Genomic DNA, 24945 nt, shown 5'->3' on the forward strand with positions numbered 1-24945 from the left:
GCTCCAGCTGCAAGTCGAAGCAAAATTTTGCAGCCAGAGCTGGTCATAACTTGAAATGGTTGTATGTTGGGATGTTCGTAAGTTGAGACACTACTATATATTTTTCCATATTCCTACTAGGCCACTTAGGTGGCAGGAAGGGAAGAATGGGAAAGGATTGGCTGTAAGATCTCTCAAGGTACAAACATACTAAAATGACTACATAGTATAGCTGCAGTTCTGCGCACACTTACCTAGAACAGCATTCCCTTGAGCACTGGGGGACTTAATTCTGAGTAAGCTGTTTGCAAGATACCTTAGTATGGGCAGCAAATAGGAAGACAACTTTGCTGGCATAAATGGCAATGGTGTCATCAACCCACAATGTTACTTTTTAATTTAATGTAATTCAAAATTTCCTATCCACCCCCTGGTTCTGAGGTTCCCTAGGCGGATGACATCACCAGTTATACCCCCACAGCTGTGCCACCTGGATTTCAGTCAATTAGTACAATTGTGAAAATTTAGTAGGTCCTATCTGTTCACTTAGATAGGACACTGGAAGTACAGATCCTGAAGCTGAGGCTCCAATACTTTGACCATCTCACGAGAAGACTCCCTGGAAAACACCCAGATGTTGGGAAAGTTTGAAGGCAAGAGGAGAAGGGGACGACAGAGGATGAGATGTTTGGACAGTGTCATTGAAGCCACCAACATGACTTTGACCAAACTCTGGGAGGCAGTGGAAGACAGGAGGGCCTGGCATGCTCTGGTCCATAGGGTCACGAAAAGTCGGACACTACTTAATTACTAAACAACATCTGTTCACTTGGCCTGATGAGAAAGCAGGCAAATAGCTGCACTGGTGGGTATAGATAGGCCCATAGGGGTAAGGGCAGCTACACTGAATATTCCTATTTTTCTGAGGATCTAACAGAACAGGTAGTTGTTTTGAATAAAGTGTTGGAGATGCACAGAGAAGGACTTAAACTATACAAGACAAGAGAAAGTTATATCCCTCTGCTGCTTCATGTAGGTAGTTAACCTAAAATGACACCAACTGTTAATAAGCTTAAAAGAATTATCGGTTGCATTAACCTAACATGTAATGATGGGCAAGGTTGGTGATACTGACGCTCCTGGTGATACTAACTGCTTTTAGGCAACCATCTCCTTCAGAGAGCTGTCATTTCAGAACAAAAAGCCCAAGGCAATAGTGTTGCTTACTTATTACTACAGTCCAGAAGAACACTAAATAAATCTTCAGAGCATTGCAATATATTCCTTGTTACATATTGGTAGGTTTCTGAAGTTTTCTTCCTATGTATTTGAAGTAAAGAAAAATGCTGTTAGAAACTATACAGTTAAGCTAATCTACACAAATGTTTTAGTAAGGCAGATTTGAAAGACAGAATGACTACTTTAAGGAACTTAGGGATATGTTTTTGGTGGAGGAGGGAGCAACAGTCTTCCATTGGTGCAGAGAGCAAGAAAAAGTACCTGATTTGGAACATGTTGATTGTGACAGCGTTGCCATATTCTCCTGTTCTCTGTAGTGGACCCTTTACCCACACAACAGAAGCAAGCTTACCAACTAGCATACAGGTCAACAGGATCAGACCCCTCTCAAAGCGGTAGTACTAGGACCAAAGGAGTACTCCAATATTACGGCTATGATTCATCTTTTAAATATTATGTTAATTACAGGAAATAAACTGGTATTCATTTTTAAATGTGTCAAGACAGGAGTTGAGAGTTGATGCATGACCTATAAACAAGGCAACGACAACTGTGGCTCTGTGGGCTACATCCCTCTGCCATTATACTACTCCTGAAATTCAGCAGTAAATCACTACAAGCCGTTTGATGAGAGTATAAAGCTTGCTTTAAAACAGGAATGGCAACGGTGACCTTCCAGATATTGTTGGATAGGACCTGCCGTAGTCCCACATTATCAGCTCTGCCAGCTAGGGCTGGTAGAAGTTGTAGCCTAACAATACCCGGAAAGTCGCAGTTGTCCCAACCAGGCTTTAAAGAGAGCTCTTCTAGTTGCCGTACTTTTGGCAGTGCAATTATTAGCGGCATAGTTTTTGGACATGCCTTGGGAGGGACTGCTTGTAGCCTCCATGTTGCTGAAACCTCCTCTAGCCTGTGCCTAGACATATTGGAAAGAGTGCAGCGACAAACAGACATGGCTGATAAGTCTCTCCCCATGGCAAGCAAAGCTGAAGGTTTCTCAAGGCCTTTCCTTTGCAGACCAGAGGTGGAAGCAAATTACTGGATTCAGTGTTGTGTACCCCATTCATAACCAGGCATCAAGGAAAATCGTGACTTAAGTGCTATTATCCCGACATGCTACTTTCCTATACAAAGAACATTTTGTAAACTGGCAAAGAATTTTTTTTGAACTTCATATTCACATCTTTGAACTTTTTTTTTATTAAAAAGACTACAATTTACTTTTAAATATTTAACCATAGAATAAACACTGCTACACAATTCAAAGCCTTCCACCTTCCCTAAATGACCTCAGCCATCTTCCAGCCTTCAGGAAGAGGCACCTGTCCTGGAGCAGCCTGGGATTGCTCTCAGCGGAAGAAAAGGAGAAAGCTTAGACCCCCAGAGAGAAAGGCCAACACAACATGTGCTTCTTGCACCAGAAAGAGAAAGCTAGGGCTTCTGGTGGTGGCGGGGAGAGAGAAGAGATCAGTGTCCAGGACACAACACAAGGGGGGCAAACTTTACACTCTGTGCCACATGGCTGCCCATTTCCAAAGTGCAAACATTAAAAGGAAGCTGTTTTTAGCAGCTGTCCTTCCTCAGTGTATGAGCGGGAAGGGATTCAGAAAACAGGACCGATTGGGAGCCAGTGGTGGCCAAGAAAATAATTTCGCTAACAGATCTCAAGAAATCTATTACCCCATGGCTGAAGAAGCCGGATTAGGAAGCAACCCTGATATTGGGGAGTAGGGGACATGGAATGGCTAAGCAAAAATGTATCCTTAAATGACCATAACAAAAACTAAAAAACAACAGGAATTTTGCAGATGTATTTGGTATTTCTTTGTTTGCCTTTCATAATAGCAGACATCACTTTCCTTTTGGAAAGTGGTCTCCAAAGTGCAGAAAAATGGCTGATATTTTCTGCCATCCCAGGGGCAGGGCTGGCACTTCTAAAACCTAAACTGCACTAGCTCATGTGAGAATATGGACATCAGAAATGTCCTGCAAATATGAATCTTGAATGCTCTGTGAGAGACTGTCCAGTTTACAGTGTTATTGCTACTCCTGGTCCACAAATCCCTGGAGAACAGGCAAAAAAGAGATCTGCAGGGAGCAAAAAGCTTTTACTCAGCTGAGGAGGCCTTTGCCAGAGGCAAATCTTAGCCTTATAGTGCACTAACACTCACTCCAATGCAGGGGGGGGGGGGAATGATGCTTCTATTCTATAAAAACCACTTCACAGTTGCAACTTAAATCTATACAATAAAAATCACTTTACAGTTGCAACCTAAAACCACCCATTCATAAAATCAGCCTTATAGTGGTTAACCAGATGGAGAAAAAAAACACCAATCTGCAAAGCTGTGCAAGCAGGACCTTCCACAGGCAGCAACCACCTTTCAGCGAGGAAAACCCCAACCCATTCCTCCTCCCAGTTGTCTTTTCTCCTGAGAAAACAAGTGGAAACGCTAAGACAGGGTGGGGGGAGAGCTCTAAAGCAGGAAGTCCCGAGGGCTTCAAAAGTGGAGAGCGGCAGCAGGCGAGGCCACAGCGCTTCCCTCACTTATAAAGGGTCTAGAACGCTTTCTGCCGACGCATCTCTTCTCAAACGCCCTGCTTTTCTCCCAAAGGCCAACCCAAGGACAACATTAAGTTGTACTCTGGACAGGGCGCCCCACTGGACAGGACTGGCTCCACCGGGTTTTCAGAAAAGGTGCCAATAAGCAGTTTTTTTGCATTTAAAGTGCAAAAGGGAAAAGGAAGGCTCATAAGCTGCCTCAAATTAGTATGTATTTTTCCAGATGTGTTAAAGAAGCTTCAGTCAGCCAGGCTTGACATTCAAACCAACCAGTCTAGGCTCCTGGCTCTTGGAGCCCAAATTGTAAGTATCATATTCACATTGCTGCAGAACCGAAACTAGGGTGAAGAAGTCCGGTTTCTCAAAGTAACAGGAAGGGGACTAGGTACTTGGAACTGCAGAAGCAGCTGCTACTTTGTGCAAACTGGGTGGAAAAAGCCCAAACATGCCTTCCTTCCCAAACATGCCTTCCATGTGGTATCAACTTCAACCCTGTTTTTTCAATTCCACCAAAGCTTTGAATGAAGAAAGCAGAGGAAAAGTCTGTCCTCAGCTGATTTCTTTATACAACCAATTCCTCCTCCCTGTTCAATGGAAACAACCAAGATTCTCCTAATGCTATTTACAATTAGACCCTCCTGCCCTCCACCCCCTACCCCGTAAAGCAGCTTAACTTTGTACTGCCTGTGCAGACATGACTGGTGGGTATGAGCTGCAAGTAGATATAGCTGAGGATGCAATATGTCATCTCTCCCCCCCGCCCACCCCCGCCCAATAAAACAAAAGGAGACAAAGACGGACAAATTGCAGCAGTAGACCGAAAGACGCATCCTCGCTAGGAAGCATGGGCTGGACACAAAGCCCCAATGGGAAGGTCAACAGGAGGAAGAGGTGGCAGAGGGCGATGACTCACTATTCTGGACATTAACACTGTGAACATGAATGTTTTGCCCTCCCCAATCAGCATAATCAAAGCTTGCCATGGGTCAATTTGTCCCTCCTTGCAGCTACAGAATCTAAGAGAACAGAAGAACCTAGGAGCTGGGTGACCGTTCCTCTTCAGGAGGGGCAGGTGATGCTGCAGAAGTCTCAGCCTCTCCAGAAAGGCCCAGTTCTGCATTCATCTGCTCTAGCTCCCTCTGATCAAGCAGCTCGAAGTCATCAACTTCTTCCTCCTCGCCTGGTAGCAGGGGGGCTACTCCCCCCTCCTCACTCTCAGACAGCTGTGCCTGGAAGCTGAGTCTCTCCTCCGGCTCAGTAGGCAGGAATTCAGAAAGAGAAGGGCCCTCACTGTCCTCGGAAGAGCGGAGCAGGGCCGACAGGGTGTTCTGCACAACGGTACTGATAGCGGTAGTGACAATCTCTTGGCTCAGTGAATCAATGTGCAGCCCCAAGCCTTGCACAGAGGCAGCCTGGGGCTCTGGAACTCCTCCTGCCATTGCCTGTCCATTCCCATTGAAATGCGTATTTACAAAATGCAGGGGTGACGCCAGGCACAAGATGGATGGGTCCGAACTCACAGCTGCTGCTGCTGCTGCTGCTTCCTCAACAGAGTCCAGCTGGCGGGCAGCACAGGCAGGCACAGCAAAGTTGTCGTCCTCAGCCGGTGATCCCAAGTCTGTGGAATGAAACTCTTCCACAGAGGGAAACTCTGCCATGTCCTTGGAGAAAGACTCTTCTGGCTCACTGGGTAGGCTCTGCTGGTCCAGATCTGAAAAGCAGATCGGGAGGAAGCCGAAATGAATGGCACCTCTTAAAAAAAACAAAACTTTGAACCGCTCAACCCTTATTCCTACTCAGCTGACTTGCCCAGGCATAGCTCTAGATCTGTTTTATTATACAATGTCATTTCTGAGGGTCCTTTTTTTCTTCCTCTGTATTTTCTTATTCTGAAATTACAGCAATGCTTGTTTGCATTTTCTCCACTTGAAGCTTTCCCCTACTTAGTCACAGAGATGCTACAGTGACAGTCCCACATTTAAGGTAATCAGACACATAGACAAAAAAAAAACAAAAAAAAAAAACAAACAAAGAGAGAAAAATAAGGACAACAAAAACATTGTGCCACGTTAAAGACTAGCAGCTATATTTTAATGGGAGCTTTTGTGGAGAAGTTCACTTCCTCAGACATAATCAAACAGATAATCCTACTGTTGCTTTTCTTCCTCACTCGATCACCTCACCAAGACAGAGCACAGCCTGTAAATGCAGGTGGCTGCCACAAAAGGCGACACTAGTGTAGTCAAGAGTCATAAAACTATACCACACTGGCTATAATATAGTGTATATACAAATCAGAAAAACCCCTGTTCAAATCTTACTTCTACCATGATGAACATTAAATGGCAAGCACCTCTGCAGTGGTGGGATCACATGTCTGCACATAATTCCCAAACAAATTTCCATGACCCTCAAAAATAACCTATGTATGCATATTTAAAAAGAAAAAAAGAAAAAGCATGTGTTCCCAGCCACTTTTATATGCAGCTATTAAAAACATGGCTTTACATCCAGGCCTCCCCCCCTGCCAGCATTTAAACTGATTTGATTTAATTTTCTTCCTTTTCTCTATCTATTATTTATCATCTGTTGGTATATTGTCAGTATTGTTAATAAGTGATGTTTGGATTTTTATTTTAATTGTATATCTTTTGTTGTTAGCCGCCCAGAGTGGTATGATATACCAGATGGGCGGGATATAAATCAAATCAAATCAAATCAAATCAAATCAAATCAAATCAAAATCAATCAATCAATCAATCAATAATAATAAAAATAATATTTCGTAGTCAAAACACTTTATATTTACTTAGTGTTCATTTATGACGTTCAGTATGTATTTTTATCTAACACTGAATTTTTAAAAAACCTAATTGGCTGAACTAATTCAGGAAATTCTATTATCATCCTGAGTACTTTGGTTTCTGATGACACATTACCCTGAAGTGCACAGTCCAGCTGAAGAATTTATGAATCAGTCAGAACAATCAAGGCAAAAAATTGTTGGATTTACGAATATGTTACTGTTCTTTAAGATTCTGCCAGTAAACGAGCAGGAGAACCTCATGGACTAGCTTCAGGCAATCTAGCATGAAGTATTATTCTTTTTGCAGAGCATGTTAGAATGCTCAAAACCATTTATATTCCCTGCCTTCTTTTAATTTGTTGGGTCAGTACTGTTGTCCTCACACTGCAGTGATGATTGCAGAGGAGATGAGAGACTCTTCAGGTTCTGTGCATGCAGGTGGCTCCAGCAGCCAAGATAAAAGAGCTATGAATCTCTTCTAAAGAGTACAGTAACTGAATTAGAGAACACTGCAGGGTGACTAGTGGTAAGGAAATCACTACTATGGCAACCTGAACACATTTCTCTCATCTGATTTGGAGTTATGCAGGATCTGGCCTCGTTTGTATATAGATATTATCAGGTGGTACCAGGATCCTGAGATAGGTTAGAAAGGACTTTTACCCAAAGTCCTGGAGTGCTGCTCCCAGTCAGTGTTGGCAATTTTGGGCTAGACAAACGAAGAGTCTGATCCAGGATAAGGCAGCTTCCTAGGTTCCAGTATTGCTAAGATACTGGAGTCTGCACTGTAATGAGCAGAGGTAGTCCAGTTTCTTGTGAAGACACCTATTTTCAGAGGTCATAAGTGGTGTTGTATTGGTCTTTTTACAGCCCTTCCTCCTTCCCATAAATCCCAAGCTCTGCAGGCATCCTTCCTATCCTAGTTTCCTTTCTTTTAAAGTGTCTGTTAGGAAACACACAAAACCATATGACAATTCCCAGTGGATGGGGGGACATTTGGGTATGGGAAGTACGAAAATGGCACCTTCGGACACATCTGTCAGCTGTGGTGTGGTTGCTCTGGAGACAGTAAAGCCCCCACTCTCTAGAATAGAGGCTTCTTCATCTGAGAGCTCTGAGTCGGTGATTGCCAGTGCCAGAGCTGTCTTCTTCACATCCACCTGTAAAAGGGAGACATTTATTCAAGGTTTGGCTTGGCTCACTGATAACATGTGCCCAAGAACTAGAGGCAAGAGAATTCAATTTGTGGTGGAGCCACAGACCCCACCTGCTGGCCTTGGGCTTTCACCATCTCTGGATGCTGAGGCAATGCCTAACTCCAGACTTTACTCTCTTGTGGAACTATCCATCATTACAATCTGTTCAAAAAAGACTGTACACAGACAGATTCCAGAATTGCATTTTGCCCGAGCCTATTCAGCAGGTTAAGGGCAACACTACTTATGATCCTATTTCTTGAAAGAAAGGAAGTTATGTCTTTGAAAAAACAAAACAAAAACACAACTCATATCGAGGGTGTTTGGAACATAAGGAATCAGCAGTTGTATCTTCATTTGCCATCCTTATAAAGCTCCAGAAGTTTAGGGTGCAACTATGTTGTCTAAAAATTTGACGGTTGTCTTAGGGTACTACTGTACCAATTCGTGTCACATGCTCTTTGTGTTACTGTTTCAGTCCTCATGGGATAGCCTCAACTGAACTGGACTGATTTAGTGCAAGGGACCACCTCTCTCTTTAAATCATCTTAAACAGACGCTGGCTGGCACTTGATATACCCAGTGGTCTGTCTTGACTATGTCTTTATTCTGTCCTTGTCCATAACTGTTTTGTCTAGAGTTTTATATTTTCTGACCTTTTGCAGTGGGAGTTTCTTTTGTTTCTTCAAATTTGCAAGTAATAATTTTTTTTTCTCTCTCTCTCTCTCTCTTTTGATTTTAAGTGGCATAGTGCTGCATCACTGTTTCAGATAAGTGTATTTTTCTGCAACTGAAATTTCCCTGTCGTTTCCTCTGACAATCTACTATTAATAAGAAACCTTCCTGTGCAGTAATTGGCAAACCTTGCAAATGCAACAATAAAAAAAGAGAGCAACATAAAAAAATCCCAGAAAGAATGCAGATATATAAAAAAAGGAAAGAAAAAAGTTGGCATAGTATTTGTATAGAGAAGCTGAAGTCACCATATGGAAGGCAAAACACACGTCAATAATAAACCAGCATGACTCCAATGCCTATGTGATAGAGCGTTAGTTTAGTGGTTTATAAAAAAAAAATTTAAAAAGAGAAACCATTTGGACAGCTGTCATAATCGCTGGTTTCCCAATGGGGTAGCATCCCACACCAACTCATCACCAAGAACTCAGCACAGGGAATACCCCTTGCACAGAGTACAACATGGCCATTTACACAAGCAAGGTCAAAAAACAGTGTGATGTAGAGTGATTTAACCTCCCAGCAGGTGTTCAAAGAGAAGTGACTACTTGAAGAAAAGTATGCATTTTCCTCACACTCATAATAATGTCTAGTCAAGAAATTTTGAACTGATTTGGATTGTGCTAAATCCAGATTGACTGGAAAAGTAATTGCAGTGTACAATAGTCTTACCCTTAGCTGAGGCTGTAATAAGCAGTTATATTTAAATATATTATTTATATGGCTTGGTAAGTATGTGGTGGAAGAGGGTGAGTGAGAAGCATGGAATGTTGGCAAGAATGGTTCTGGGGAAGAGGAGTTAATGATTTTGGAGAGATGTGGATTCCCTTCTATATTTACCATTATTTATTTACTGTAATATCTTAAACAGCTACCCCTGTGACTGAACATGGATTTGAACCTTGATCCAACACTCACTAGATGAGTTCTAGGTCTGATCAATGCTGGAAATACTGGAAAAGAGTCATCCTACAAGACCTAAGCCTTTCTCCAAATGAAGAGAGGCCAAATGCCTGTGGCCCTCAAGAGAAAGGAATCAGAACAAGGAAACTGAGAGAGATGATATTCCAACAACTGGAATTCCCAAAGGTTACTAAGTTTCAACAATGTCAGTTTGATTGCGCCTTCTCTCTAGAAACTGATGCATCATGAAAATTCCTTAGATCACCCTGAATGCAGTACCCATAGTTATAGCCACACAGCCCCCTGATGAAAGCACCCCATGCCTGGTCTCCAACTCCAACATCATATCCTTGCAAAGAAGCTCTTAGCCTTCCTTCTGATGATAGGGGCATGATGCTCCACATCATCATGTGCCCCTTCCCTTGCTCTTACCACTGGAGAATAGCCAGAGAGTTCTGCCTCACTCTCACTTTCTGTCTCTACCATTGGTTCACTATCAGCTTCCGGCTCATTCTTTCCTTGACGTTCTGTGGAAGAGAACAACAGCAGCAAAGCATTACATAATATCTGTGGGGAATCACACACAGAAAAAGGGACAAAGGAAAGATTATCAGAAACATTACACATTCTGTGCTTCCTCACAGCAATTGTCTCAAAATCACACAGGCACCCAGCCATCTCAATCCTTCCACATCTTGCTCCCAATGAATTTTCAACCTTCATTCAACCCAGTCTCTCTTTAGCCATTTTCACTTCCTAAGGCTCTTCTCCTTTCCCAGCTATATACTTCATCAAAGGCAATGTATTCCATGCACTTGGAAGGCTATGTTCTTACTTTTCTTTTCATGTTTAAGATGCAAGGTCTCCACCTTCATTGTGTAATCCAGTTTCATCAGGATAGGCTCCAAACGGGTATACATCCTTTGGATAAGCTCATGGTATACCACCAGTGGCCACAGCAAGATGCTGAGCACTAGAGAAATGGAGAAAGGCTAGAGTGTGTTAGAAACATACATATATTAGGGCAATGAGGCACCACATGTTCTCCCACTTCCTGATGCTCAGCAACTCCAGCTTACTAAACATAATCATTCCCCATGTGCCATACCTGAGACCTAAATTTTTACAAAGTGTCAAAAAGAATTCTAGAAGCAGAATTAGTGAGACATAACATTTCAGTCTTAAAAGCCCAAGCCAACTCTTAAAATGAATCCAGGTTCAATCTCGCATAGATACAGAATCAGGAAAGGAAGCAGAATCCAAAATTCAAATTCAAGAATTTGTAGAAGCAGATGCTTTGAACATATTGGAAACGGGAAATACTCATACTTATTCCCTACCTCCTGCCCCTATATTCCATGGCAAAGCTAAGAGAAATCAATTGTTGCTTTAGATAGATTCATTGCTGTCATCAGATGAGTACCTCCACCCCGGCTTTACAACTGGGATTACAGAGCACTACGCTGACTTTTATTCTGACTGATGAAAAGTGGGGCAGGTAGGGACTGTATTATGTACAGTGGTGCTCCACTTGACGATTACCCCATTAGACAATGAAATCGCTTGACTATGAGTTTTTTGCAATCTATATAGTGATTGCAAACCGATGATTCTAATGGGGTTTTTTTGTTTCACGACGATCAATTCCCTGCTTCGGGAACCGATTTTTCGCTTCACGATGATTAAAAACAGCTGATTGTCAGGTTTTCAAAATGGCTCCCCACTGTTTTCCGGACCTATTTCCGGAAGACAATGATGCAAAATGGCTTCCCTATGGAGGATCTTTGCTGGATGAGCAGGTATTTCCCCCATTGGAACACACTGACTGGTTTTCATTGCATTTCAATGGGTTTTTTTTCCCTGCTTGACAATTTCGCTGTACAGTGATTTTCCTGGAACGCATTATCATTGTCAAGTGGGGCACCACTGTACTTTATTCCCTTTTTTTTCTAAATAAGGCTGATGTACAAGATTCCTGGCCATAACCACAGCACTCATTGCAAGTTATCTTAAGAAATGCAGTGAACTCAGGGATACTCACAGACAATGTAGGAGATCATGATTCCTGGAACGTAATGTCCTACGATCCCAAAGATCAAGCATCCTGAACAGACCCTGGCACAGAACTGGAGGAACAAGACAAAGAAGCACAGCTTAGCAAACCTAAAGAATTCTCAGTTCAGTACTGTCAATTGAAGACATCCTCTATGTAGCAGCTCCAGGTGACATTCCAATCCTAGGACTCCCATTTTTTAAAAGTTCATTGCTTAGATTTACTGAAATCACTATTTTGCACATTCCCCATATGGGCTACAGCATGCCACTGCTCCTGCTAGCAGCTACTACAGGTTAGACCCTTAGGGGGAAATGCAGAGATCAGCAAGTGGGGATGTAGCTAAATCAGAAGCAAAAACAAGTGGACTGATTTTTTCTGTATCCTCCAAAATTCTGAAATTGCACCGGAAGTGATCTAATCATGGTAGAAGGCAGAGAGAACCACAACTCAGGACACTGCAGTCAATATGACTGTATTTGAAGAATTGTAGTTTGTTGTACATGAAAAAAAAAATCCCCTGAAAATAAGCCCCAATGTGTTATTTGGAGCAAAAATGAATATAAGACCCTGACTTATTTTGGGGGAAACACAGTATTATATGTGAGGCAGCCCCAGGTGCCAGTGCAAACGTATAGGAAGCCAAAACTAAAAATCACATAGCAGAGGTTTTTCTCCAGTAGGTAAGTACCCACGTTGCAATTCCTTCAAATGAGAGGCCCTCTTGATCTCATGCTTACCTTGGCAGGATATTGCCTCTTATACTGCAGTAGCTCTCGCAGGTACAACCTGAAGGTAATCCAGCTTTCAGCCAAGCAACGACAGAGTTCAGGGACACTGAGCAGGTGAGGTTGTGCTCCTGCCAACTCATTGTCACTGCATTAATGGAAACAATATTTCAGTTAACCAGATCTTGCAGGTACACAGCCATGCTGCAGTTAAAGGAGCCACAAGCTAAGGAAAAAGACTTCATACAGGTAGATAATTATAGCAGGATCATGCAAGCCATGTTTGGCTTGATAAAACAGGAATAACTAAGAAGTTCCTGATGCTGCAGGTCCCAATCCTACATTTTTAAAAAAAAATGCCAAAAGCTCATTCTAGAGCAAAAGGAATTCAAGAAAGCATATTTCAGGTCACACTGCAGACAAATCCAGGTACTCAGTCACTCTGTGTAACACAGGGGGACACCAGACAAGGTGAAAAGAAAGCATGTACAGTCTCTATTCCTAGGACCATTTTAAAAGCAAGCCTACCTGTCTCCACCAGGTTCTTCTAAGGGCTGTGCTGGAGAAGGACAGAGAGGTAAAAAGGATCAGTCAGCTAAGTGATAAATATATGTTAAATCAGGTATAGGCCTCCAGGTGTTGGGAGACTGCAACTGCTGCTCTCGCTCACTGTTCGCTAAGCTTGGCAGGACTGACAGAAGTTGCAGTCCAACAACTTTGTGAGGTCCACACATGTCCCACCCTCATGCTCAATTTTTTTCCCTTTGGCAACCTGGCTCGCAGCCATTATTCTGCATAGCAGGAAAAGTCACCCTGGGAGATGAGATGAAGGGAGGCAATTCTTGAAAAGCACTTCTGAAATGTCACAGCAGAAGGACAAACACACACTACATAGCCACTGAATATGTCTGCGCTTAACATACACTAATGAGAATGTCAGAAATTGAAACAGGTGGAACTCCCAATTGACACAACTACCAGTTCGGGAACAAAACTACAAAGTCTTGAAAACCCACCAGTCCCCTTTGGGCAGGAGTGTTATTACAAATATCGGTATGCGACAATTTCAAATGGTTTGCTAAATGCATCTTCCTTTGTGGCTAGAAACACAATTTGTATGGATAGAGCAGGCTTACCAAATGCTCCTGTACACAGATAGACTGTATCTATGAACAACCTCAGATCACACTCTCTTATCCATGTTACTTCCTTTTATGCTTGCAGGTGAATACCCCAATAAAGCATCTTGAAATTATTTAAAAATAGATAAAAACTGAGAAGTTTATATATGCTGCAAATTGATATCCATTTGTGCTACTGCATTTGGGTATATGATTGTGGATTGCTTTGTCATGGAACACAAATACTCAGCATTATAAAGTCACCTTAGGAGCATCGAGAAGTATGCCCAACAGTTTGAATCATACGAAATGAATCACAGACTCATAGAAGAATGACATTGGAAGGGGACGATAAGGCCACTAAGTCCAACTGCCTGCTCAGTGCAGGAATCCAAATCAAAGTATATCTGACAGATGGTTGTCGAGTTTTCTCTTGAATGCCAATTAGGAAGTTCTTCACGATATTCAACTGAAATCTGGCTTCCTATAACTTGAACCCATCATTACCTGCTCTGCACTCTTGATTGACTGAGAACAGACACTACCCCTCCTCTATATGACCATATTGCAAGTAAACACATCCAGTTCTTTGTTTTTCCTCACAGGACTAGGTTTCTGGTCCCCTGATCATCTTTGTTGCTCTTCTCTGAACTTGTTCCAGTTTGTCAGGATCCTTCATGAAGTACAGTGTCCAGAACTGGATACAGTACTCAAGATGAAGCCTAATCAGTGCTAAATAGAGGGGAACTACTACTTTATGGGATTTGGAGACTATACTTCTGTTCATAGAGCCTAAAATAGCATTTTCCTTTTTTGCAGTCACGTCACACTGTTGGTTCATATTCAGCTTGTGATCTACAACAATTCCAAGATCCTTCTCACATGTAGTCTTAATGAGCCAAGCATCCCCCCAACATCTTGTAGTTCTGTGTGCAAGTGTGTGTTCCTTGATTATTTGTTTATCAGTCTCAAGCTGCAATCCTGTCCCCCTCCACTTGTACTTCACATTTGCCCAGAGAATCACAGACTGCCTTATGGGAAAAGACTGAGCTTAAGTAGGAATTGAGCACTTGTGTCTTTTCTCTATCATCTGCTATCATTTTTCCATCCTCACCGAGTAGCTGAGTCACTATTTCTTTTTTGTCTTTTGCTATGCACACACCCGAAAAATGCTTTTTTTGTTGTTTTTAGCATCTCTTGCTAACCTCAGCTCATTCTTAGCTTTTGCTTTCCTAACGACGTCCCTGCAATTCTTTGCTACCTCTCTGTACTCTTCCTTTATGGCCTGCCCTTCCTTACGTTTCCTACATGTGTCATTTTTGTTGTTTTTCAGTCCTCTCTGAGCTTTTGTGAAGCCACATTGATCTTTCTTGCTGTCTTCCACTTTTTTTCTTGTTGGGATTGCTTGTAGTTCTGCTTTGCAGAACCGTTTAAAGCCCTTTTAAAATACTCCCACCTTTTTTGGATTCCCTTTCTTGTTATGATCTCCTGTCATGGGAACTTATCATTGCTGGATTTATTAAAATTGGCTTTCTTAAAATCCAGTGTACATGTGCAGCTACACTCTCCTCCTGTTTCCTTTGAAATCAACAACTCAGGTAGAATATGGTCACTTTCCCCCAGAGTTCCACTTACTGACACATCTTCCACTACTGGTGAGAATCAAGTCAAGGACAGTTAATCATTCAGTTTCTTCCTCCATTTTTCATACGAGAAAATTACAACCACATAAGCCACAAATTTCTTCGAAGGGCCATATTTGGCAGAATTTGTCTCTCAACGCTTATTAGAATAATTGAAATTTACTACATCACAGCTCTCTGAAATTCTTGTACTGTAATTTGTTTTTCACATGATTCCTCCATATTTTCTCTTTGATTGGGAGGTTAGTAGTAGACTCTAATTACCATGTTCGGTTTATTTTTCATCTCGGCTATCGTAACACAGATGTCAATGGGACAACAAAGCTCATCTTCCTGTATTTCTGGAAGGAACATGCATTTTTAACACCTAGTGTGACACCATCTAGCTTTCTATTCTTTCTGTTCTTTTTGAACAATTGATATATTTCAAGTGCTGTATTCCAGTCATGGGAGTCATCCCACCAAGTTTTATATTATCCCTATCAAGTTGTATTTACCCTCCTGAACTAAGACTTCCAGTTCTTCTTATTTGTTTCCCAACTTCTGACATTTGTTATAGTCGTTGGAGATGGTGCAATACGTGGCCTGCTTTCCTTTGTAAATTTTTATGAAGATTATTATTGGGCCACATTATTGTTGCTTGGTTTGTTCCTCTTATTGTGCATAAGCCTTCATGTATATTATCTCTGAGCTTGTATCTTCCTCCTCCTTCCGATTCAGTTTAAAGCCCTCCTGATGAAGCTCTTCATGCTTTGGCCAAACACATTCTTCCCAATCCTTGTGAGGTGCAACCCACCATTTGAATTGCAAAGAAGGATGGTGAATGATCTCCAGAGTCCATCAAATGTGAAGCTCATCTGATTTGACTGTTTGGTGTGGCTAACATGCCATGTTATTATTTATAACATGCTGTGAGTTGTGCACAGTCCTTACATACTACAGTGCTAGGGGGCTAGTTCATGGCTCTCCTCTTAGCCACAAACACAGAGCTGACAAGCTAGTTAATAGTGCACTAGAGCGGTGGAAAACAATCTTGTTAAGTCTGTGACCCAGATTCCAGGCAATCAGCCCTTACCATAGGGAGCCAATCACAATCTTCCTCCACCAACATAGAGTCTGCTGTATATTTAGGCAACGCAGCATTCACTAGCCATGTAAGACCAATAAAAAAGAAAAAAACATATGATCCTTATACACATTCTGAAGGCAAGGACGGGTGATCCTTAATCAGACTATTTTAAAATCATGAATGTTAGCTAGCCTCTGAGCCTATACAGGATGTCCATCAGGCACAAAGCTGGGTGTGGTACAGAAGAAACATAAAAACACAAAAAATCATGGTCAAATGTATGCAGGCCAGACCCCTTGTTTAAAGCAAGTTCCAAAATAGGGGCTGCAGACTCAGGTCAGAGGTACAGGTTTGTGATTCCACCGCTGGTGGAGTAGATTATAATGTTCCTCCCAATATGGTTAGACAAAGGGTTTTCAGTCATCCAGCATCCTCTCACCCTCTTACTTTGAAACATACCATTTCTTTGGGGCTGGAAGAAGAAACACCAAAAGAAACCATGTGTTTCAATAGAGGGCCATGAGAGGAAGATTCTGAAATAATTGACCCTTTTGTAGTTTAAAGCTGGAGACAAATAGCATTTCAATTTGATGGGGCAACCTTGACAAAACGATTCTGACTTTATCAATCAAGATGGATGACAATTCTACTCAGCAGCACCATTAACCAAACAGGAAAAGAGTCAAGGTAGAAGTTCTCAATAGCAAGAGTGCAGAAAACAGGTCTTCAGTAAGTTGGGATGGTCTACTGCTCAGTTATAGGACATTATGGCAATAATACTATTTACCAACAGAAAACTAGAATAAAAGGATCTTAATTCAAGTCAAAGTCTCTTGACTCTGTTGCTTTAAAAGGAAATGTTTTAGCACAGAAATGATAAAGCTATAGTCATTACTGAAATTTGAGGGATATCCTTGGTGCAGTGCATCGGTCTGTGATATGGGAAACACAACCACCATAAAGAATTGTGAAGTCAAACTAGCAGGGTCCATCTCAATGCCGAAGAGGACAAGAAAGATCAACAAAAATGTACTTGGATAGCATTGTTTTAATGAATACTGTTTGACACAGAGCATCTAATATTGCCTCCCACATTATTCTTCCAGGCACTGCTATGATCAGGTTGAGACTTGGAGGCACAGACATACTCATTAAATCAAATCATTATTATATCAAGACAAAGGGCTGCCTCTAACATCTTATAATTCGTTTCTTTCTTGAAGAATTTACAGCAACATCATACATATCATTTAACAAAGTCTAATTTTTCAAAGCTTCATCACATCTTTACTACAGTCTCTTCCACGGCATGACAAGCTGGAAAGGCCAGTGCTGAGGATCTGGATCTTATGAACCAGAAAAAGATTTTATAGTTTGTACAAAATAACCAGCTGTGCTTCAGACATGTAAAATTTCCAACACAGCTACTCTAAACTAATGGAAGGTTTGCTTAATGTGTAGTCCCAAGTGGCATCAACCTAGCCACGTAATACCATTTCTCAGGGGCTAAAGATAAGCCTAAGTTGACAATATACAGAGTGAACATATAATTACAGCTGGCACTGCCTGTCTTTGCACCTTTAAAATTTCTCAGCAGAGGAGTCTGATATTTTCTTTTACAAGCCAAGAGAAGTAGAGAGAAGAATATAAACAGGGGAGGCTATTCAAATGACTTTCGTCTGGAGTCTGCCTTTCAGTAGCTTCTCATGTGAACTAGTTTAGACTGTGTAAAGCTGCAAAAATACACTAATTATTTATAAACTATTTGTTTTAGTTTAACAAAAACTCCAAGCTGTTTTTAATACTAATTATCTCAACAATCCAACCATTTACTAGGCTAGCAATTATTCTCCACCCAGTGCCAGCTACTAAGAAGAGAACAACATTGCTTGCTACTCCTTGTTTTGGCCACCTTGCTACTCTAGTTGGCCAAAGCAAGAATAAGATATCAGTTCCAGCCCCACGGCTTGGTTGGCAAGAAACTACAGCCACAGAAAAGAAAGCAGGGTGGATAAAAAACAGTTTTTTTTTTCAAATCAAGTTGATTTGAATTTTAAAAATCACTTTTTAAATTAAATTGTTTAAAAATCTGATTTTTAACATTTAAATCATGATTTAAATACATTTGATTTAAGCCAAATACATCCTGGCTGAAAGAGGAGGACTGAACTTGTCAGCATATAAAATTAACAATGTTGGTCCCTGTTCAGGAATTGCAATACAGTACTTCAATTGTAGAAATATCGCTAGGCCACTTACCTGAGAAGTCCGACAGGAACTGTGGCTTCCACCTCTCTAGCAGGAGAACACCAATAAGGCCAATACTGAGGAGGAACAAAGGACGCAAAGAAGTGGAGGAGAACAACCTGGAAAAGGACAAAGAAAGGTGCTAAAAAGGATAGTAGCAAGAAAGCAGCAAGGAGTTATAACTAGAAAGCCGTATGACTCAGTGGACTGTAATATGTTTCTTGTCATTATGTGTTATCAAGTTGCTTCTGACTATGTTGAACCTATGAATGCACAATTTCCAAAATATCACTTCCTCAACAGTCCTGCTCAGCTCCTGTAAACTCATGTCCATGGCTTCTTTTAGGGACTCAGTTCATCTCATATGTGGTCTTTCTTTTTTCCTGCTACCTTCCACCTTTCCCAGCGTTATTATCTTTTCCAGAGAATCCTGCCTTCTCATGATGTGCCCAAAGCAGGACAACCTCAGTTTCAACATTTTTGCCTCCAGGAATATTTCAGGCTTGATTGGATCTAGGACCCACTGGTTCAACTTTCTGGCAGTCTATAGTATATTCAAAGGTCTCCTCCAACACCACATTTCAAACAAACCATTTTTTTTCCTTGTCCACTTTTGCATCCATACACTGTAATTGGAAATACAAGAGTGTAGATCATCTAAATCCATTATTTACATATCCCACATATATCTCCCCAAGTCCCTTGGCACATAGTTCTGTTGTTACATGATGACAAGCTGCATCTGACTTACAGCAACCCTCACAGGATTTTCAAGGTATTTAATGAGGGGTTTTAATGTTGTTATATCCTATTTGAATCCAGGTCTCCTACATTCTACTCTGGCACTGTATCCACTACAGTGGAGCCTCGTGGCGCAGTGGTTAAAACGCTGTACTGCAGCTGAAACTGTGCTCACGACCTGGGGTTCAAATCCCAGGTAGCCGGCTCAAGGTTGACTCAGCCTTCCATCCTTCTGAGGTCGGTAAAATGAGTACCCAGCTTGCTGGGGGGGGGGCAATGTGTAGCCTGTATAATTAAATTGTAAACCGCCCGGAGAGTGCTTGTAGCGCTATGGGGTGGTATATAAGTCCAATAAATAAATAAATAAATAAATACATCCCACTGGCTCTAACGTCTCAGGTATGTATATTTATTATTATTTATTGGCATTTCAAGATCTTGAGTCTAGGAAGATTTATACACAATGAAGCTCCCCTGAGCGTGATAGGAGAAATGCTTCTCCAGTTCTCTTGACTTTGTCTGTTCCACAGCTTTTTGGGACAGTTTTGTCTGTTCCACATCTTGCAGATGACATGTGGCAGGCAAAGCATTTGGGAGCAGGCAAAGTGACTAAGCTTAATCAGGGAGGCCAGCAACAAGCGAATAAGGTTTCTCACTGTAATCTCTGAACACTAATTTAATTTAACAACAACACTCCCTTTTCTCACTGGCCTTCATGGAGGCAACTATGGAAGATGCCCCTGCACACAGGAGAGGAAATTCCTGTGGGCTAGCAATTTTCTGTACCTGTCTCTACTATCCATGCTTTCTAAATGTTGCTGTGTGTGCAGGGCAAGGTAGGCAAAAAAGTGAGAATGTGCTAGCATTGCACATTATGCCACAACCTAGGGTACATTCTCAAGTATCATTTTAAAGTTTTCAAGGGATATATTCCAGTACTATCCATAAGTTATTAATGCAGTATTTAAAGAGTCTTTTCACCTAAGGACTGAAAGGTCTGCAGGTACCGTCACCTGGATTGTTACACTGGTGACAATTAATAATCTGAAATATTTTTAAATAGTTTGTCTGCCACCATAAAAGGTGCTTCTGACTTCTTGTGGTTTTCTCTTTACATTTAGCTTCAGGAGTTATTTTATTTTTAAATAATTAGACACAGGAATATTCTCCCCCCTGGTATTCACTTCTTTTATCACTATAAAACATTAAAGATGCTACCAGATATAACAACAATATACCATTGCTTTTTAAAGTACAGGTTTCTACAACAGCAGCCTTCAGAAGTGTACTGCCAATCTCAGCATGGCTCCAGCCAATGAGTCGGCTCTGCTAATAGTTAGCCCATTGTCCCAAAGCATAAACAGGGTGTTTTCCCTTCTTGCCGTTTGCTGGATTCTACTATCCACGCTTGCTAAATGTTGCTGTGTGTGCAGGGCAAGGTAGGCAAAAAAAGTGAGAATGTGCTAGCATTGCAGTTCTCTGAGACTATAGGCTTAACAAGGGCTCAACTGGTGATGGGCGACCAAAGCTTGTTAGGCTTATTCAGAGTCTGGTACATTGCCAGGAGTTACTAAGCTACCAGATCAAGCTGCGGTAGCACAAACCACGTGGCGTCTATGCAGTGAGTATAAAAAAGTTCAAGTAAAAAAATAACCCCGGGAGAACTTCTAGTTATCTGCCAATGCTGGTAGCAGTCCCTGTTTATTAGACGCCAAATGCTGGAGGCAACTCTTGACACCACCCCATCAGGGAGAGGTCTGTTTATGCTTCATAAGTGAAGCAGCAAGGTTACTTAATGTCACACCAGTGCTGAGTCCCGCTTCCTATGCAGCATTCATTTTTAGATCACACAGAGGACACTGAAATACATGTATCAATGCAAAGTATTTTAGGGCTTGCATGAGACTCAAACACCCTCAACACAACTCCAGTGCTGGACTCAGGACAATTTTATTTCATAAAGGAGAAAGCTCATCACTCAGTAGTACAGCATACGCTTTTCAAGTATCTCAGGAGACAGAACTTGGGAGGACCTTTCTTTGTGACAGGAAGTTAAAGTAGGCAGTAGTGAGCGAGAAGAATCTTGGTGTGACTATTAGTAAGGCAGCTTCACAATCTGAAGACATGTTCATATGAATATGGAGTTTGCAGGACTATACCCAGAAGCAAAGCTGTTCCTAGTTTTTTCTACTAAAGCACCCTGACCTCATTTTTCCAAGCTCAATTATTTACTGTCTCTCAGTGCAAATTCACCAAGCATCAGGAAACATTATTTAGAACACTAGATTCCTGCTCAGATATCATAAAGATCGTGTCTTAAATGCACTTTCTACTTCTTGTTGTTTCTAAACACAGGCTGCCAGGCTGATGGAAGAAGAAAGTTGCCAGAACAGAGTAAAAGTGTGGTGTGCAGAGATGTGCTGCTAGAATCATTCACTTTCAGGAACAGCAGTATTAGCTAGACCTAAGACAATCAAGAAGTTTTTTTCTGGTCCTCCAAAGATAAAATAAAAAGACAAAATATAGGTGATATCAAGATCTGTAGTGCTTCTGGAGTTTCAGTAGTGAACCAGCCAGATGACCTCCATGCACATTGTACCCGCCATCAAACAACAATTCATCTGTGAACTTGAGAGATTAATAACCGGGGTGAAGAAATTTCAGCACATCTTTCCCATTCTAGCCACCCTTCATTGGCTACTGGTTCGTTTCCATATTGACTTCAAGGTTATGATGATAACATTCAAAGCCCTAAATGGTTTAGGACCCCGGTACCTAGCAGAACGCCTACTCCCAGCCAGATCTGTCCGTAATACCCATTCTTCACAGGCAAGGCAGTTGAGGGCCTTGACCCCAAAGGAGGCCAGGAGCGAAAGAACAAGAAGCCGAGACTTCTCAGCATTCGTCCCTCGCCTATGGAACAATCTGCCTATGGAGATATGCCTGGCACCCTTGTTGGACGGGTTAAATGAGCACTGAAACTTTGGCTCTTCTGTCAGGCTTTCCCTGAGCATTAAGTTGCTGATTGCTTTCCTCTTACCATTCTTTCTGCCATCCTTTCATCATCCTTTCTACCATCTTTATAGCCATCTGTTTTAATTTATCCTACTAGTTATTGTATTTGTTGAATGTTTGTATTATTTTATTTTTATTGTGTTTTAATATTGTGTTGTTTGTCTTGTTGTTAGCCGCCCAGAGTGGCCTGGCTGCCAGATGGTGCAAGGTATACGTCTAATACATAAATAAACATAATCAAATATTTTGCAAACCCTCATACTTCATTCATCTGAGAGGTTAGCTGCTTTTACCAGAGTGATCCCAATTTGCAGCTGAGATAATTCTATGCTACTGATTTTTTTGCAGTCAATATATGTAGGATACACTCTCTGTACAGTACTATGGATCACACTGTGAGAAAAGTCCCTGAAAATATGTTTCTTTTGGCTATGAATAAGCAACACGTGTGGTCCGGCAATATCTGTGCCCTCCTTTGCTAACAAAATCACACTGAAACAATGGCTTGACATGTAAACAAGGGATGGTTCTTGTTTTAACATTAAGAAGAAATCTCAATTGGAAAGGAAGTATGCAAGAAACAGTGCAGGGTGGATTTGATTTAAATCAAATTCATTTAAATTTTAAAAAATGCATTTTCTGATGATTTAAATAAAAAAAGTTTTGTTTAAATATTGATTTAAATCAGCTTGATTTAAGAAATAATCGATTTTGTGTGTGTGTGTAGCAATGGAGACTACGGGGGGGGGGGGGGCAATGGAGTCTGCAGACCCTAGTGGAAGCGAGAGGTGCAAATATGACCCTCAGCCCTTGAACACTGCCCATCCCTGCCTTGCAACAAAGATAGCGTTGAATACCTTTGACTGGATCTCAAGAAACACACTGTATGAAGATTCTGAATGGATGTATTTCCATTCAAATACTAAATAATACTTACATTCCTACTCAATAATACATTCCTTCCAGCCCTGCAGCGCACCACTAAGTTTCTCCGAATTTATGAAGGAGTTAAGGAGACACGGATCCAAATCCTTGATCACCAACAAAGCTCACTACCTGAGACAAATCACTGCTAAGCAAATCCTTCTCTCATCTTAACGTGCAACAAACAGGCTGCTAAGAAATTAACCTGGATGATACTGAGAGAAGCTGAGGATTCCTCAGGTAAACATAATTCCATGAAAGTGGCCAGCTATCTGTTTCAAAATGAGGTCCAGCAGAGTTCCAGAAAAGAAACAGATGTTCTTTATTCTAGGAGGATTGTTTGTTTCTTAAATATTTGATACTCCTCATTTCCTATTTGGAAAGCTCTCCTTGGTCTCCTAACCACCTCATAAATCTGAACAAGGAATTCTTTTCCAACGAGGCCTTCTTATCAGGCGCCTAAATTCCTATTCACAGCAGAGTCTACATTTACCTTGTATTCAGAAGCATATTCGACTTATTTCCATGAAACGGGCAGGTTCGCTGCACTCCTAGGACCCGATGGATCCTGAACATTTCCCCTCGAGCCGGATGACCCTTACGTGGGAGAGTCGGGAACCCCCCCTCCCGTCCCCTCCTTTTCTCCCAGCGGAAGAAACCTAGCCAAAGGTACAGGCGAGGGAGCAGCCAAGGGGGTGGCGAGGGACCCTCTCCTTCGGCCGCCTCACAACCGGCTTCTCCCGACTCTACAGTAGAACGGCTTCCCTCTTTCTCCTTCCAAGCCTTCCCAAGATTCGTAACCGCCGCGGCCGCCGCCAGAGCCGCGGAACCCCCCCCTCCCAGCCCCGGCTCTGCGCTCCCGTTCCCCGGCCTCCCTTTCTGTTTCCCTCCCGTGCCTTCTTCGCTCACCACAGGGCAGCTCCGAGCGCGGCGGCCCCGGCCAGGCTCTGCGGCGGCCTCTCCCAAACCAGCAGCCGCTGCACGGCAGCCACCATCGCCTCCCAGCCCCGCAAGCGTCGCCTCAGCTGGACGGCCAGATCCAAAACCTCCTGCTCTTCCTCTTCCTGCTCTTCTTCGGCTTCTGCCGCGCAGCCACCGGCCACGGGCACCGCCTCTCCTTCCTCCGTCGCCGAGGCACCCGGGCCGCCGCCGCCGCCGCCGCTCGCCATCGCCTCAGCTACCGATGAAGGGCGGGGGGAACGGGGAAGACCTCCTGACAGCCGCCACCGGAAGTAAAGGCGCGCTCCGGCCAACCTGCTCGTAAAACGGGATCATGTGACCGACTTCCGTCGTCCGCCTCCTTCCCCCCCCCCGCACGGCGAGCAGCTCTTTTTGTAAACTTTGCACTGCGCATGCGCACCTGCATGGACTCTGTTTATCAGGGGTTGAGCTAGGGAAAAAAAATTAGAACGTCCATTCAATGGGAGGAAGATTTTCCGTCTTTTTTGGACTCGTTGGTTCCGCCCCCCCGCCAAATTCTGCCATGAGAACTGTGCATATAAAACTGTAGGGGGGAAAAAATCCATGGTTTGAGCTGAGCTCTAATTGTGTCACCGTCCATACACTCTTTTATTTTGTGTGGGGGAAAATGGGACTTTTAAAAAACCAAGAGTTGGATGTGACCTGAACATTTACTTGAAGCCAAGATCTGTTTGGGTGCAAAGGGATTCCTTCACCTAATAGGATTTGGAAAAAATATACTCTATACTCCAGACAGCAGGATGGCAAGAGACAAGGTAGTTGTCAAGATCTGGAAAAAGTGTTTATTGCCTGGTGTTTCTTGTTTCTATTTATGAATATGGATAGGGAGAAGAAGCAATAATCATGTGCTTTCATATCAATTCTGACTTATGGTGACCCTTTTCAGGGTTTTCCAGGTAGAAAGTACTTAGAAGTGGCTTACCCTTCTCTTCTTCTAGGGGCACTCTGGCTTTGCCTAAAGCTCTACTCAAAGGAGACACAGTGGGGAACTGAACTCCCAAA

General features: G+C 42.3%; 1 protein-coding gene across 1 annotated transcript; it reads right to left on the bottom strand.

The window, feature by feature from the left end:
• Positions 1-2394: 2394 nt before the first annotated feature.
• On the bottom strand, positions 2395-24231 carry RETREG2 (reticulophagy regulator family member 2). Its single transcript, XM_020792063.3, has 9 exons — positions 23872-24231; positions 18295-18401; positions 12731-12761; positions 12215-12350; positions 11463-11547; positions 10257-10394; positions 9854-9948; positions 7612-7747; positions 2395-5492 (listed from the first exon to the last, which is right to left on the bottom strand). Exons 1-9 carry the CDS (start codon positions 24129-24131, stop codon positions 4816-4818), a joined length of 1665 nt encoding a protein of 554 aa, XP_020647722.3. The 5' UTR covers positions 24132-24231; the 3' UTR covers positions 2395-4815.
• Between the last annotated feature and the right edge of the window lie 714 nt (positions 24232-24945).

The sequence above is a fragment of the Pogona vitticeps genome, chromosome 1 (genome assembly GCF_051106095.1).
Source record: "Pogona vitticeps strain Pit_001003342236 chromosome 1, PviZW2.1, whole genome shotgun sequence".
Lineage (NCBI taxonomy): Eukaryota > Metazoa > Chordata > Lepidosauria > Squamata > Agamidae > Pogona > Pogona vitticeps.